Raw genomic sequence first — 14,103 nt, 5'->3', positions numbered from 1 at the left:
GAGGAGCGAGCAGAAGTTGATTGAAGAAAATTGAGCGAGTGAGCAGGAGATGTGTTTATGTATTGGAAGCTGGAGGTGTTGCATCAAACAAAGTGTCGCGCCCAAGAGTTGAGCTTTTGAACACTTTCTTTATGTGTCGGCAGGCAGACGCGTGTGAGTTGCAAGGCCCGCCCTCGTGGAAGCCGAAGGGTCTGCCCAGACTTATGTCCCAGCCTATTTGGGACTACGCAGCAGATGTTAGAAACACAACACTTGATCCCTTGTAGACATATGATCGTTATACTGAGCAGTAGTTATGTCTCTCTAGATAGTCCCTGATCTTTGCAACAGGATCAGCGACGGGGCTTGTCTGCAAACACGCATTCGTGCAATCGAAATCCGAGATCAACGATCGTTTCGCTGGACCAAATCGTTGGCCAGGGCAAGCGCGCAGACGTCAGACTTCGGTCGCAAGCAGCGCCTGCGGATCGAGCAAGTCTTCCTGCATCGTGAAATTGCCTGGTGGGACCCCCGGAATCAGGCACGTCTCTGTACTGTTACTTGTTGACTGGGCATAGGCAGGATACCGATGTCCTACCTGTCGTCGGTCGATGGCTCGCTCGCCCAAAACGTAAGTGCTCAGGACCGCAGAGTCCGCGACTTGCGAACGCCTACTGATCATTGGTTTGATGCACTAGATGGCCGGGGCTGTTTCCGCACCTGAGCATTTGCTGGACCCAAGCGCCAACCTCATGTCTGATTTGCAGGACCAGATCAATATGCTGCCCATGGACCTCGATCTCAACGACCCCAACCTCGATGTCTCGCTGAGCACCGTTCCCTTTGCCGACCCCAGCGCCTTCGGTAACAACCTCAACTCCATGTCCTTCGCCGCGCAATCCCAGCACCACCATGACGACGGCCAGTCCCAGTCCAACATGTCGGGCATCGGTGCTGGCCCTCTGCCCACTGGTTTCGGCATGGGTCCTCCCTCAAATGGCGGCAATACTTTGACCGAGTTCACCAAGCGCAGGAACTGGTCGCAGCGTGTCATCGAAGAGCTCAGAGACTTCCTCCACATCCTTACTCCTGACGGTCGCATCCTCTACGTCTCGCCCTCTGCAAAAACGCTCACCGGCTACGAACCACGATACTTAGTCGGCAAGTTCATCGGCGAGTTTGTGCACCCCGAGGACAGCGGCATCTTCATGCGCGAATTCAACGAGTCCATAGCTTCGGGAAACCCCTTACGCTTCTTTTACCGCTTCAAAAGAGAGGACGGCACATACATCATCTTCGAATGCGACGGTCATCCACACATCTCGTCCGACCAAGGAGCATACGGACACATGAGTGGCTCGGGTCAAGGCGCCATGAGCGCCTCAGGCCTTTGCCGAGGATTTTTCATGATGGCTCGCCCGTATCCGACCAAGAATGCCGCCTTGCTCGATTCGTTCCTGGAGCACAAGATTGAGAACGAGCGCTTAAAGAAAAGGATCGAGGAACTAAAACGAGAGGAAGTCGAGGAGAATCAGGTCCAAGAAAGACAGTGGCAAGAACAGTCTAGGCGTGATCCGTCTGAAGCTGGCCGCATGGATGGCTCTAGTGAGCATAGCAAAACACCAAACTACCAAGGCATGCCGCCGCCTGCCAAGCCCCCGATATCAAACACTGCCCTCACGCGCCAAAATCTCGACAGTGCTTTGTCAGCCCAACAGCCTGACAGTATAGCAGACAAAATGTCCCGTTATGAAGGCTCGAATCATCTTGAGACTATCGAAATGCTCACTGGTTTGCGTTATCGCGACGGCGAACGAAGTCACGGTATTTCAACCGGTGATACATCGCCTGCCCTTATTAGAGGCGATGCCGGCATCGCGATTTTGCTTGACAGAGACCGTGATGGCACTAAGGAGAAGAAAAAGAAACTCAAAGTCGCTGAAGAATATGTCTGCGCGGATTGCGGAACCCTGGACAGTCCCGAATGGCGCAAAGGACCTAAAGGGCCCAAGACGTTATGCAACGCGTGTGGTTTACGATGGGCCAAGAAGGAGAAGAAGAAAGCGGTCGGTGATAGCGGTACGAATTCGAATGCTGGTATGACCCCTGGAGGTGTGCCGTCTCTACTGCAAAAGGACAGCAGCGGAAGCAATTGATGACAATAATCGCGACACTTGGTTATCGGATCTTTATAGGTGGGCAATGGCGTTTGACAGGCATAGGAGCTTACGATTCACCAGCCTTTACTATTCTTCAGTGTAAAGATTTATTGACTTGATACCAGAAGGCATTTCGGAGTTTTGTACTATACCACGGCATGGAATCCTCATGTATTTACTTGAATCTTTCTTCAATTCTTTCCAATCGACCTTTTGCAACTACTCGTATAACTGAACGCTCACCTATCATATACGTTCATCATGAAGATATGGCGGCCTGTAATTCGCGAGGATCCATGCATTATTGCAAGAATACTTTAGAGGTATTGAGAGCATGCCAGCAGAATAACAGAAACACTCAGAGTGACGATTTGCATGCTGCATCCCTAGTCGGTTCCGAGGCGAGGGGATGAAGACATGCGGACAGGTGAACGGCGGCATCTCGTGAGCCCAAGTGAGAGCAGTCATCGCTTAGATACAATTTGGAGTGTAGGGTGGCATCATGTGGTCTCATTGTACGCCCCAAAATACGAACATGCCCAACGGATACCTTTGATCATACTCTGACATCCAATGCTGCCAATTGCTAAGAAGAGGAAAGAGCGCGCATGGAGAAACAGCAGACTCAGCAGTCCAACCTGTCTGTTAGATCGAAGGTATGATGCGGTGTTTGGCATCTCAAAAGGATACAAAGAAGCGCGCCAATGCTCCGAAAGTATGAACAAATTTGGGTAAGACATGCATGGCCCTCTGGCACGTCAGCGACAGGCTCTCAGCTCGGGCATTTGTCCCGATTTCCGTGTCCAGTTGATGTACCCCGACAAGCCACGCAGATTATGTGACGCGGAAAGCAGGTGCACCCGCAATAATAATATGCAAGCGATTCTGTTCAGCTGCGCTTGTGCGCCCAAGCAGTGCCCCTGCCGTCGATTAATGTCCGGACACTGACGCTTAGTTCGAAGCACTGTCCGAGGCACTGTCCAGCTGGACTGACTTGACCAGGAGAGTCCAGACCAACTGGCTGGTGATGCTCATTCCATACCTCAGGCATTCAGCCATGTACTTTATCACAGCATTTCCGTTCAGCGTCAGCACCCAGCTCTACGAGCGTTTCTGGTTGGCGTTGAGACTTTATCTACACGTTGGATTTCAAGCCCAGCAACGGTCCCCTACGCCACTCCTACGACGCGTGCCGGAGCGTAGCCGTATTCCATTTTAGGGTGTTGACATGGACCGTCACGAGGGGGTCGCCAGACACTCGGCACTGCGGAAGAGGCTTGGTCCTCTAGAGATATTATCGATCATTTGATTCACAACAGACCTGAGGAACGAAGCCTCAGCACACAAACATCTCGACGCTGGAAGCCATCAAGGTCGGTCTGTACCTTGCACAATGAATCCCCTATTACAGTACAGCCGCAAGGGCCCCGCCCTAAGGCTATTGTACTTCTGGATCGAGGCTAGTGATGCGCGGCGTTGCGTAACAAACCTCGACCGTTTTTTAGCCCAATCCCCAAGTTGTAAGAGCCACAGACTTGGGTGCGCACATCATTCGTCTTGCACGACGCAAGCTGCAGCCAGCCGAATAACTCCCTTTGTCTGGGAACGTCTTTGACGGCTACCTGCTAAGAGCTCAGGATAGCATGTCTCTTCGAGTCTCGCGGGTGTGAATTCAGAAAGTTAGCAGAGACGAATGCGAGGTTAGTCACAGGCGAACTTGGCCAAAAACAGCAAGGTTTCTATATGTGTCGGTCAACGTGGTGTGCAAAGTATACATGGAGACGAACTGCATCTGCGGGCCGGCCGGTCAACTTTAGCCTTGCACTCTTGGGCTGGCTTGTGCTTTGTGCCCTTTGCGAGTCTGCCTCACCCCATCCTTTGTCTCGCCGTTTCATTCCGTTGTCTTCGACATCTTGTTCCTGCTTCATTGATACACTTCTGATACATACTTTTCTGTATTATCAGTCGTGATGCAGGGCGTGTTCTGGCATTAGGTGAGTTCTTGCCACACGAGCGATTGTCCAACACGACGCAGGCTCGCTGTCAGTCCACGGACGTCATCTCGCCGGGGAGGCCTGACTGGTTACATTTGCCAACAATACGCTGACAACGAGCCTATATCACAGATGAGCTGTGTGTTCGTAGCACATGTGATGCAGCAAGCCCCTCCGACCATTATTTGTTCTTCGATATCGTTATTAAGACCTGGGTATTTTCCAAAAGCCCCTCGCTGCTGTTGATCACCACCATGGCTTCGACCCAGATCTCCGGATCGACACTTTCGCTCCAGGGAGCCCCGAACAAGACAGACCGCGAACGAAACAATTCAAACTCTCTAAGGACGGGTATCTTGGTTAGGTTGAACGATCAGGTCATACGTGACTTGCAACAATGTGCCCATGGGGGCAAGGCGGTGCAATTGCTGGGCGGAAAGACACCGGTATGCCCTTGGACCTGTTCAAGAGCTTCGACGGGGACCCTCTCTGACGAGTGCAGAAAATTCGATACGGTGCAAAGCTATTGGAGTTGAATGTAAGGCCCGAGACATTTCGTCACGAAATCTACTCGACAAACGACAACAACAATCACCTTGATTTTACCGCTTTTGTGTCGCACCATGCAGAGCTCAGAGTACCCGTCGAGAAGAAGGCGCAAGAAGACAGTGCCGGTGCTGAGGCCGCCCTGGAGACATTGAAGCAGTCGCTGGCGTCTATGGCCAAGCAGAAGGAGGAACGAAAGTGAGTGTGAGCAAGATGTGCCCTTCCTAACTATTGTTGACGTGTGACAATAGGACGACAATAAGTAGCTCAGTAACAGCTGGTGGTAAAAACTCCAGATACCTTCAACCCTCTTCTCGACCAACTTCCCTCGCTCAGCGCTCCGCCTCCTCGTCATCTACTCCTCGTCCTACCGCACCTACCTCTGCTCCGTCCGATCCCCACGCTCAAGCAAGAGAGAAGGGCATGCGATTTGCTCTTATTCACTTGCTTGCCGTCAGACCCTTGTCCGAACAAGACATTCACCAGAAAACTCACATCCCTAAAGCCCAATTATCGTCACTCCTCCCCAGGATTGCCGACAAGCAAGGACTCACCTGGGAACTTTCAAACAAGCCGTACAAAGAGCTTGATCCTTGGTCGTTCAAATACACTTCGGATCAACGGACTTTGGCAATAGATAACGCAATTAGAGCTTTTGACAGAGCTAGAATACCAAAGGACGACAAGGTCTGGCAGATTCTGTTACCCAAAGAAGAACGCAACAAAGGCAAGATCCTCTCGCGTCTTCACCTGACTGCCGAAAGAGCCGACTTAGCTGGAACACCTGGACTTGCCTCTACTCCTATTCACACAAGTGCAGCTGCCACCCCAAAGCTAGGAAGTATTGGTACACCTCGTAGCGGAAGCGGAGCTACTGCGACTGGAAGATCCGCTGCTGGTATCTCTATTGAAAAGCGATTAAAGGAGGCGAAAAAGAAAGGTGCCATGGAGAAGAAGAAGCAAGAGAAAGAGGCAAAGGAGGCCGCTGCTGCTGCAAGTGATCGCGAGAGCAAACCAAGAAACGTGACCGCCAAAAGACTAATACCTCCCAAGAAGGTCGCTTCTAAGGTCAAATCTGACGAGGTCGTTCACAGCTCAGATGATGAGGAAGAAGGTGAGGTCAAAGAGGATTCTTCTTTGAAGAAGAGCACCACAACCAGAAAGGATCCTCCCAAAGCGGCTCCTAGGGTACGACCTGAAGCAACAGAGAGGCGCGATTCCTCGGCCAGTGAAGCGCCCGGGCTATCCAAGGACAGCAAGATAAGGTCAAAGCCTTTGACTTCTGACAAGTCTGTCGCCAACGCTGCCTCGAGAAAAGACAGCGCAATTTCCAAGGTCAAACCAGAGGCTCCAGTGCTCTCTAGAGCCGCTGTCCTCCCGAAGAAACCTGAAGATTCAACAGCAGCAAACGCCGCCACGAAATCGAAAGAGAGCCCAGCACAGAAGCCGGTCAAGACTACCTCGACGACACAAAGATCCAACATAAGCCCACGAAGACTGACAGACACGAAACCGAAAGTGCCCTCACCTCTGGGCACAAGTCCTCCGAGAAATGCATCTGACAATGCTGAAAAGATAAACAAGCAAATGCCCAAGCCATCAGCAACTGCGAATGCTGCCAAAGCAGTCAAGCCTGCGCCCACATCCAAAGCATCCGAACCTCTAAGTTTCTTCGGTGGTGTCAAGACCAATTCACAATCAAAAATTGTCACCAAAAAACGCCCTCTTGAGTCTGACACGGAGAGTGTTGAACCGGCAAGGAAGGCAGTCAAATCGACCGCATCCACCCCAGCAAAGGCTCCAACCAGTACACTAGCCAAGGCCTCCTCGGTGAATGGTACTGGCAAAGAAGCAGTGGCCAAAGCTCCACCTGCATCTTCCGCTGCCTCGGATAGATCTCTGAAACGCAAAGCCAACGACCTCTCTTCTGGCTTACATGATCATGCCGCTCCTCCATCATCCAAGCACCGCAAGACCGATTCAGGAAGCACACACTCGCACACAGCGACAAGTTCATCTGGAGCATCCCTTACAACTGCTCCTACCGTCTCACCCCACTCGTCCCCTGCAGGCTCAGAATTTTCGGACGACAATCTCGCTGGCATTTTGAATGACGATTACGAAGGCGGTTCGCTCACGTGGGAACAGACTCGTGCTGCTGCCGAGACGTTCAGGAGCAAGCTATACCCAGAGTATCTCAAGCTGTACCGTCGCATTGAGCAGACACCCAGTGACAAGGTCGCGAAGGAAGATACTGTGCGCTTGTGGCAGTTGCACAATCGTCTTGAGGCTATCAAGCATCGTATTGAGGTCGCCTGTCGTAATGGTGACAAGGGTGGAGACTAGGAGGAGAGAATCACACATCTACATCTGCATTTGCATTGATACTGGAATTGGAGTTAGGGGGATCATGACTATTGGATTGGGGGAGCGAAGCATTGACTTGTTTTTCAATCAAAAGGGGTCTTCAATTTACATACATAGGTCACACGACAGATACAGCACGAGAGTTTCGAAAGACGAGCACAAATAAAATGTTATTTTGTTTTCAATAATCTAATGTTTGATTCGATATGACGCTCGATGTGTTTCGTGATTGGTAAGAGAGTGTATCAAGGCACCATCCTGTATATCAGCAAACCTCCTCAGACAACCTACAGCCACTGTCAAAGACAAGGAACAGATCCTTGCGCTAATATCGAGATGTTGAGAACTGGGTCTCGAAATGACAGCGAGCAGGGTCATCCCAGTGACCAGGAAAGATGGACTCAGCCACATGCGCAGCACACGAGAGCCGGGACATCCGTGCACGCCGATGGAAACGACGAGCAATAAAGTCTTGGCCCCATCTCGTCGGGTGACGACGAGCAAACCATCCTTTATGGAGAAACGAGGAGCTGTCTTGTAAGAGTTGATTATCTCTCTTTGCTCACTTTTAGACACTGTTCGGCGCATCGCACAACACTCGGATTACAAGGAAATTTGAAGCATCTGCAAAGTCGATCGCAAGCTGCTGCGTCACGAAATCCAACATGCTGGCTAGCATCATACTGGATCAGTCATTCCCGCATTACACGAATTTGGACTACATATCTGGAAGAGTATTCGTACGCACGCAGACTGCGACGACAGTTTCTAGTATTGTAGTAAAGCTTGAGGGGGAGTCCAGAACAAGATTGCTGGTCTGTCCTTCAACACCACGGATGTGCTCCTCCATCACGACATGCCTTGGACTGACATATTATGAAATAGGCACCACCGAACCCCTCAAACGATAGGCAGAAACCTCAGTTAGAATTTCATAAGGTTTGTGGAGTTTTTTTCTTATCTTATCCTGCCATGGATCTGAGCACGACAACCGACATCCACGCCGTTTGGTCACAGCGTCTGACTACATATGCTCATTGCTAGTGGTCCCGTAAGCATGTGCTGATAAGTATTCTAGATTCTCTATAAGACCTTAGCAGTATTCCCTCCTCCAGAACTTGCAGGGCAAAGTGGCTCAGCATCAACATCTGGCAAAACAGCATATACGCTGGCAGCAGGGCAGCATGAATACCCTTTCAGATTCAAGGTACAAATGTTTCACAAGATTCGATGTCCTCACGGCTGATCAGTCGCCAGTTTCCCTTCAACAATGCGTGTAACCCATCATCCAACTCTAACCCTACTATAAGTTTGTTCGGTGGGCTCAATGTAGAGGTGTACAAATCGCCGCACAGCCATGTGAAGAAAACATTACCACCAACACTAGTAGGATTCCCTGGAGAAGCTGAGATCCGCTATTATGTCAAGGCGACTGTGAACCGGCCTAGTCTCTTCAAAGAGAATGCTCGGGCCTACGTGCCATTCAACTTCTGTCCTATCGAGCCGCCACGTCCACCACCATCAGATGCGTTGGGTTATGCACGACGCCGACACCAGTTCAACATCAACATGTCTTCCGCACCCACGGCACTTCCTAGCAAGTCCAAGATGGCTTCTTTCTTCGGCGGTTCGAAGAAAAACAGTGAATCTACGTCGGGAAGCACAACACCCACAGCCCCGTTCATAGCCATCGATCTACGTTTACCAGAGCCTGCAATTCTGACTTGTGCCAAACCGGTACCTGCGCGTATCGTAGTCACAAGCTTGAACGGCAAAACCGCTGGTTTGACACTTCTATCATTGCAGCTCGAGGTCGTGGCTATCACAAAAATTCGGGCGCAAGATGTTGGCAGAGTTGAGCGCAGCAGCACGGTACTTTTCTCTCGTAGCGGTATGGCTGTCCCACTTCAGTTCGGCGACAGCGCAGCCAGAGATGCAATCGCACCCAATGGCGGAGAGATCGAAACAGAGGCTGAGGTTGACTCTCGATACTGGAGCGATACACCTTTGCCGAATATCGTGCCACCCAGTTTTGAGACATGCAACATCACTCGCGCATACGAGGTCTTTGCACGCGTCGGCATTCGCTATGATGGCACTGCGTCAATGGTAAGTCTACGGAGCTTCTCGGCGTATGAGTATCCCAAGACGCATAAAGCTGACTTTCATAAAGCCTCAAACAACCACTATAGACCTTCGTCTGCCCGTTCAGATATTCTCGGGCATCGCACCGCCTCCTGAGCTTCTCGAAGCAATGGCAAGGGCTCAAGCTCAGGGTACAAGTGGAGGTCCTTCTTCTGCACCACCAATGCCACCTCGACCCAACTATCCGGCAGACACAAAGACTGCATCCGGAGCACCACCACTTCCTGCCCGCAAACCAGTTGCTTCTACAGCAACAGCACAGGCTCCGCCGCCCTCAGTCCAGGTTGTGCAGCATGTGGAACATTCGGGCGAAGAGCCACCTTATGGTGACGCGCCGCCTAGCTACGAAGACGCGATGGCTATGGATATGCAACCCGTAAGCGGCATTCAAAGAGCCGAGTATGCGCCACCTGTCGTGGCCGAAGATCCCTTGTTGAACTCTGGCAGAGGCGAGAAAAGTGGTTGGCATTAGACACAATAATGATAAAGGGGAGAGGGACGCAGAAGCTGTAGTCACAGCCGACATTCATCGCATTACAAAAGATCAGTAATACTTAATAATAGTCATGTCTCGAAGGAGTTATGTTTACATTTTGACCGAAAGCTGATATTCTTGAGTTGAAAAGACTGTATACTTATTGATGGATCTGCTCGCCTGTCCGTGACCTCTGCCACAACCACCCCTATGCCTTTCGTCCGGAAAGGGGAGGGAATTGTTCATCGTACCTGTCTTGCTCTCTCTGTGCTCTTGGGATCACCGATGGCTATGTGGCATCCTAGGCCTCCGAGCTCAAAAGTCTTTGTAACTCCATGATCGCACCGCATATTCTGCACCGGGGGGTACGACAGTTTCTCTAATCCATCATGGTATCTCGCTCAGTCTCACCACTCTGCGAGAGACCCCTTGCAGGGCTAGCTCCACCCCTAAGACGACCGTTGAATCCTAGACCATTCTCTTGGGCGTTGAGACTGCTTTCAGATGTGTGTTCCTGTTTGATCGGCATACCACGGATGGCACGATCGGCCCATTCATCGCCGGTACTGATTCGCTGAGGGCGGTAGTCTTTGCTCGAAAGCAACTGTACAGTGCGGACGAGGCTCAGTGCTTCTTCGAGATTCTTTCGATCGGTTGGCGATAGGGCGGAGCTGGACGATGCAAGCGTCTGGTCAATCAGAGAGTCTGCGCGGGTTAAGAAGGCGTCTGTGCCGGTCTCCTCAGGCATGCTATGCATCAAGACAAGGCTTTGGATCTTCTCATGACATTCGCGAGCGGCGATTTGACCCCTGGTTCTGATAACCGGGCCACTTGAAACATAGTCATTTTCTCTAACGTAGGTCGTTGCATGCTCCAAGGCCTCATTTGCTTCGGCAATGTCGTCCATGAGAACGCTGCTTTTGCCGTGCTGTTTGTGCTGTTCCATTTGGCGGACGCGTCTAGCTTGAGTCCGAGCCTTGTTCTCGGCTACTTTCTGTTTGTGAGCTTCCAGCTTTGCAATCCTCTCTGGGTTGGCAGCACGTCGGGCAGCTTTTTCTTGTTTTTCGGCAATCTTGATCGGGTCAGAAATTTGCAGAGCAGCCTTTTCACGTCTTCTGGCGCGCTTCTTCTGCTTTTGAGTAAGATCGTGATGTCTTCTACTTTCCTCAAAGTTCATCCTCTTTAAAGCCTGCGAACAGTAAGTATCGATTGAACAAATGTTCAACACGTGAGGATGACGGCCGTGGAGAGAAAGAGGAGAATCCGTGAGGACTTACCTTGATCATCTGACCCTCCTGAGTCTTTAACCGATTCTCCTCCTGAGCCTGAGTCTTTGACGTTTTGGTCTGCTCGCTGACCTGCTGTTCGTTATGTCCATCAGGCCTGAGGTGATATGCTTGTTGAACCTGATCCACGGTGATTGACTCCTGTTGTCTTTCCAAGGCACGAAGATACATGCTCTTATGTAGAGCGCAACGCTCTCCGTTTTCCGGGCAGCTTGGACAATCTTCACGGGCTGGAACGCCTGCGAGAGTCAATTCATCTGACATGCTGATTGCTTCCTATGTGTGCTGGTTGGTAGGTGAGAGGGGCGAGATCGTGGTAGCGTGTTAATTATCCGTGTGTTTGTATAAATATATTGACGTGATAAAGTGAGAGGCAGAGTGAGGCTCTCGAGGCGGCCCGCAGAGAAGTTGCCAGCAGAGTCCCAAGGTGCACAGCGGTTGTCGCACGAGAATGTAGCAAAGAGAAGGGAACAATAAAAAGAGAAATAATGAATCAGAAGGGAATTGGTGATGGTGAGTTGTGACAAATGGAGACAGCTTCACCGAAAGCTCTCAATAAGAACCATTGCAGAAGTCGCGACTGTCAGGTGCAGTCAGTCACTTTAGGACAATAGCACGGGCACGTCCTAAGCAATTTCGCACAAACTTTTACAATAACGCCTTTTAAGTATCCATTCATATACGCCTCTTGACTTTCCACAGTGTCACTTGAGGTGAGGAGACGCTTTGAAGTCAAGACAGAACAAAAGAGAGTGGCGGTTGAACGTCGGCAAGCACGGACTTTAGCCGCATCGAAGGGGTTGAACTTCGTGCGGCGACATCCAACTTGCCTGCTGACCACGCAATACGGCCATCACCGAGCAATAGTCAACAAACCTCTCATCGTGCCGGATCGCATTCAGGAAGTGTCCAGAAGTCACCGCATTTGGACGCACACCAACAAAAGTAGTAAAGAGTGCGCATCCAGGGGTGACCTACATTCGCCCGCGCATTTCCTCAATCAGTGTCGCACGACCACAACCCATCGCCCCTCACTGCGCATCCACTCCTCAGCATTGCAGCATCGCGGGCACAAGTTCTCAAGTGCAAAGACGACAAGAGGCAGTCTCGGAAGTGATCGTTGTCATGTCGAATATCATCACTGTTTGTGAACCCCTCGTTCGGCGGCAACTTGCACGTCGGCAGCGGCGGCGATGCCAAAGAACTGTACTGACACGTTTGCAGGGCGAGATCTACGAGAAGATCATTCAAGAAGTCATCAACGCTTCGCAGAACGACTTCGAAGAGAATGGTGTTCAGCAGCAGACCTTGGTAGAACTGCAACAGGTTGGTCATGTCTTTTTCCCTTACACTCTCATACCTTTCTTCATCCCTTTGATTTTATCTTGTCGTGTCACTCGATCGCACTCAACATTGTTTTGTTGTTTTGTTAGCAAGTCTGTTCAGTCGTATTACTCGACTGGCTGCTGCCTGCGAAGCTGAAGCGCAGGCGACAAACAAAGGAGCGGCGGAAGCGGGGCTTAAGGCTCAGAGACGTGCTTTCTCTGACCCCAGTTTTATACTGCTTGGTCTGAGCGTTCAGAGTTCCGAAGCTTCGCCGGACCATATCTCTAATCAGCTGATATGGTCTTATTTTTCTACATGCTTGTACTAATACATGCCCAATAGTCATGGCAGCACAAGATGTCGCAGCGCGATGTTGCGCAGATGCCTTGGGATCCTAAGCCGGCTCCACCTCCGCCTCAACAACCCGCTCAACAGCAGCAAGCACAACAACCTACCCCTACACCATTGCCTGTGCAGAACGGAGCTCCTGTCCAGCACCAAGCCCCTCAGAATGGACATGCGCAGCCCAAAGCTGAATCGGGCTCGAATGCTCAGCCTATGCACAACTATCCTCCTGCTCAGCAAGCATACCCTCAACAGGTCAACAACCAGATGATGGCACAGCAACGTGCTGCATCCTTGCTCCAGCAGCAGTTCGGTCAACAAGCCAACGCGTCACTCAACGCCATGCAACAGAGGGGCATCGCTCTTCCCGGAGGTATTCAGAACGCTCCACCCCAACAACAGTCACAACAACAGCAGCAGCAGCAGCAGCAACAGAGACCGCAGGGCTTGCAGTTGCCCGCACAAGCTGGACAGACTACCGCGCAGCCAGCACAGGCCCAACAGCAACGCCAGATGCAAGCTCAGTATGCTCAGCAAATGCGCCAACAGACTGCTCACCAGCAGCCCCAAGTCAAGGTCGAAGGCAATGGCCAATATCCTCAGCAACCTGGCGTCAACTACTCGCAGACAGATGGCTCAGACGAAGCTGCACTTGACGAGTGGAAGAGATACATAACCGAGAGACGCAGAGTCAGCTCGGCTCAAGAGCATGAGAACGATCGTATGATGAGACGTCAAATCGAAGACCTGCAGCACAAGCTTGAAAACGGATTGTTGCTTCCTCTGGACGACCAAAAAGAACACCGCCGTCACACAAAGCATGTATCTGCACGTAGAGGCCGCACAAACAATGTCTCGCGCTTGGCCAGCATCCCCCAACTGGACGGCGATGTGGACGAAGAGGACGAGGATGCCATCAATTCAGATCTTGACTCGTCGAGCGATGAAGCTGGCAACAACGCTGACGAGGAGGACGAGGAGATTGATCATGTCCTTTGCACGTACGACAAGGTGCAGCGTGTCAAGAACAAGTGGAAGTGCACCCTCAAGGATGGTATCATGTCGGCCAACGGCAAGGAGTAAGATATTATGATGGCACAAGCGTGTTTGAACAATTACTGACAAGGTGTTGCAGGTACCTCTTCCACAAGGCTCAAGGAGAGTTTGAGTGGTAGAAGGCAGTGCACTCACGAAATTGACAGGCAGCGGGGATCCAGTGGCTCGACAAAGTGCGCCATTGCCAATGTGGTAAAATTCGGCTTTTTACATATCACCAGAACGACACGAAAGGAGAGACGAAATTTCATTTGATTCATGTTAGATGCAGCTCACAGAGGGTCTGGAAGAGCTGGTTACTAGGTTGGGGCGCGTAATGACAAGGGCAGGGCAGGCTAGAGCAGAGAAGGCAGAGGAAAGAGGAGAGATGAAAGCGAGCACGAAATGGTCATGCTGAACAGATTGGCGGCCAAGCAGAGACGAGA

General features: G+C 51.2%; 5 protein-coding genes across 5 annotated transcripts; 4 read left to right on the top strand and 1 right to left on the bottom strand.

Moving 5' to 3' along the window:
- Positions 1-845: 845 nt before the first annotated feature.
- Positions 846-2,078, top strand: M437DRAFT_17511 (uncharacterized protein; the record flags this gene model as incomplete). The annotated part of the gene is made up of 1 exon (XM_041018911.1): positions 846-2,078. A coding segment is annotated over one exon (1,233 nt), but the record flags the coding sequence as incomplete, so codon positions are not given.
- Positions 2,079-4,386: 2,308 nt separating this feature from the next.
- On the top strand, positions 4,387-7,024 carry M437DRAFT_35922 (uncharacterized protein; the record flags this gene model as incomplete). Its single annotated transcript, XM_041019345.1, has 3 exons — positions 4,387-4,578; positions 4,635-4,876; positions 4,930-7,024. The coding sequence occupies 3 exons, from the start codon at positions 4,387-4,389 to the stop codon at positions 7,022-7,024; spliced, it is 2,529 nt and encodes an 842-aa protein (XP_040884267.1).
- Positions 7,025-7,710: 686 nt separating this feature from the next.
- M437DRAFT_38096 (uncharacterized protein) lies at positions 7,711-9,662 on the top strand (the record flags this gene model as incomplete). The annotated part of the gene is made up of 7 exons (XM_041019771.1): positions 7,711-7,860; positions 7,931-7,984; positions 8,124-8,252; positions 8,303-8,616; positions 8,689-9,154; positions 9,219-9,428; positions 9,507-9,662. The coding sequence occupies 7 exons, from the start codon at positions 7,711-7,713 to the stop codon at positions 9,660-9,662; spliced, it is 1,479 nt and encodes a 492-aa protein (XP_040884266.1).
- A 382-nt stretch (positions 9,663-10,044) lies between these two features.
- On the bottom strand, positions 10,045-11,215 carry M437DRAFT_61669 (uncharacterized protein; the record flags this gene model as incomplete). Its single annotated transcript, XM_041023968.1, has 2 exons — positions 10,045-10,854; positions 10,943-11,215. 2 exons carry the CDS (start codon positions 11,213-11,215, stop codon positions 10,045-10,047), a joined length of 1,083 nt encoding a protein of 360 aa, XP_040884265.1.
- An 861-nt stretch (positions 11,216-12,076) lies between these two features.
- On the top strand, positions 12,077-13,797 carry M437DRAFT_79895 (transcription factor IIA, alpha/beta subunit; the record flags this gene model as incomplete). Its single annotated transcript, XM_041027254.1, has 4 exons — positions 12,077-12,094; positions 12,176-12,277; positions 12,620-13,701; positions 13,758-13,797. 4 exons carry the CDS (start codon positions 12,077-12,079, stop codon positions 13,795-13,797), a joined length of 1,242 nt encoding a protein of 413 aa, XP_040884264.1.
- Positions 13,798-14,103: the final 306 nt, after the last annotated feature.

This window comes from Aureobasidium melanogenum, assembly GCF_000721775.1.
Source record: "Aureobasidium melanogenum CBS 110374 unplaced genomic scaffold scaffold_1, whole genome shotgun sequence".
NCBI lineage: Eukaryota > Fungi > Ascomycota > Dothideomycetes > Dothideales > Saccotheciaceae > Aureobasidium > Aureobasidium melanogenum.
Note: the sequence above shows the minus strand (reverse complement) of the source record. Positions and strands in the feature narration are given on the sequence as shown.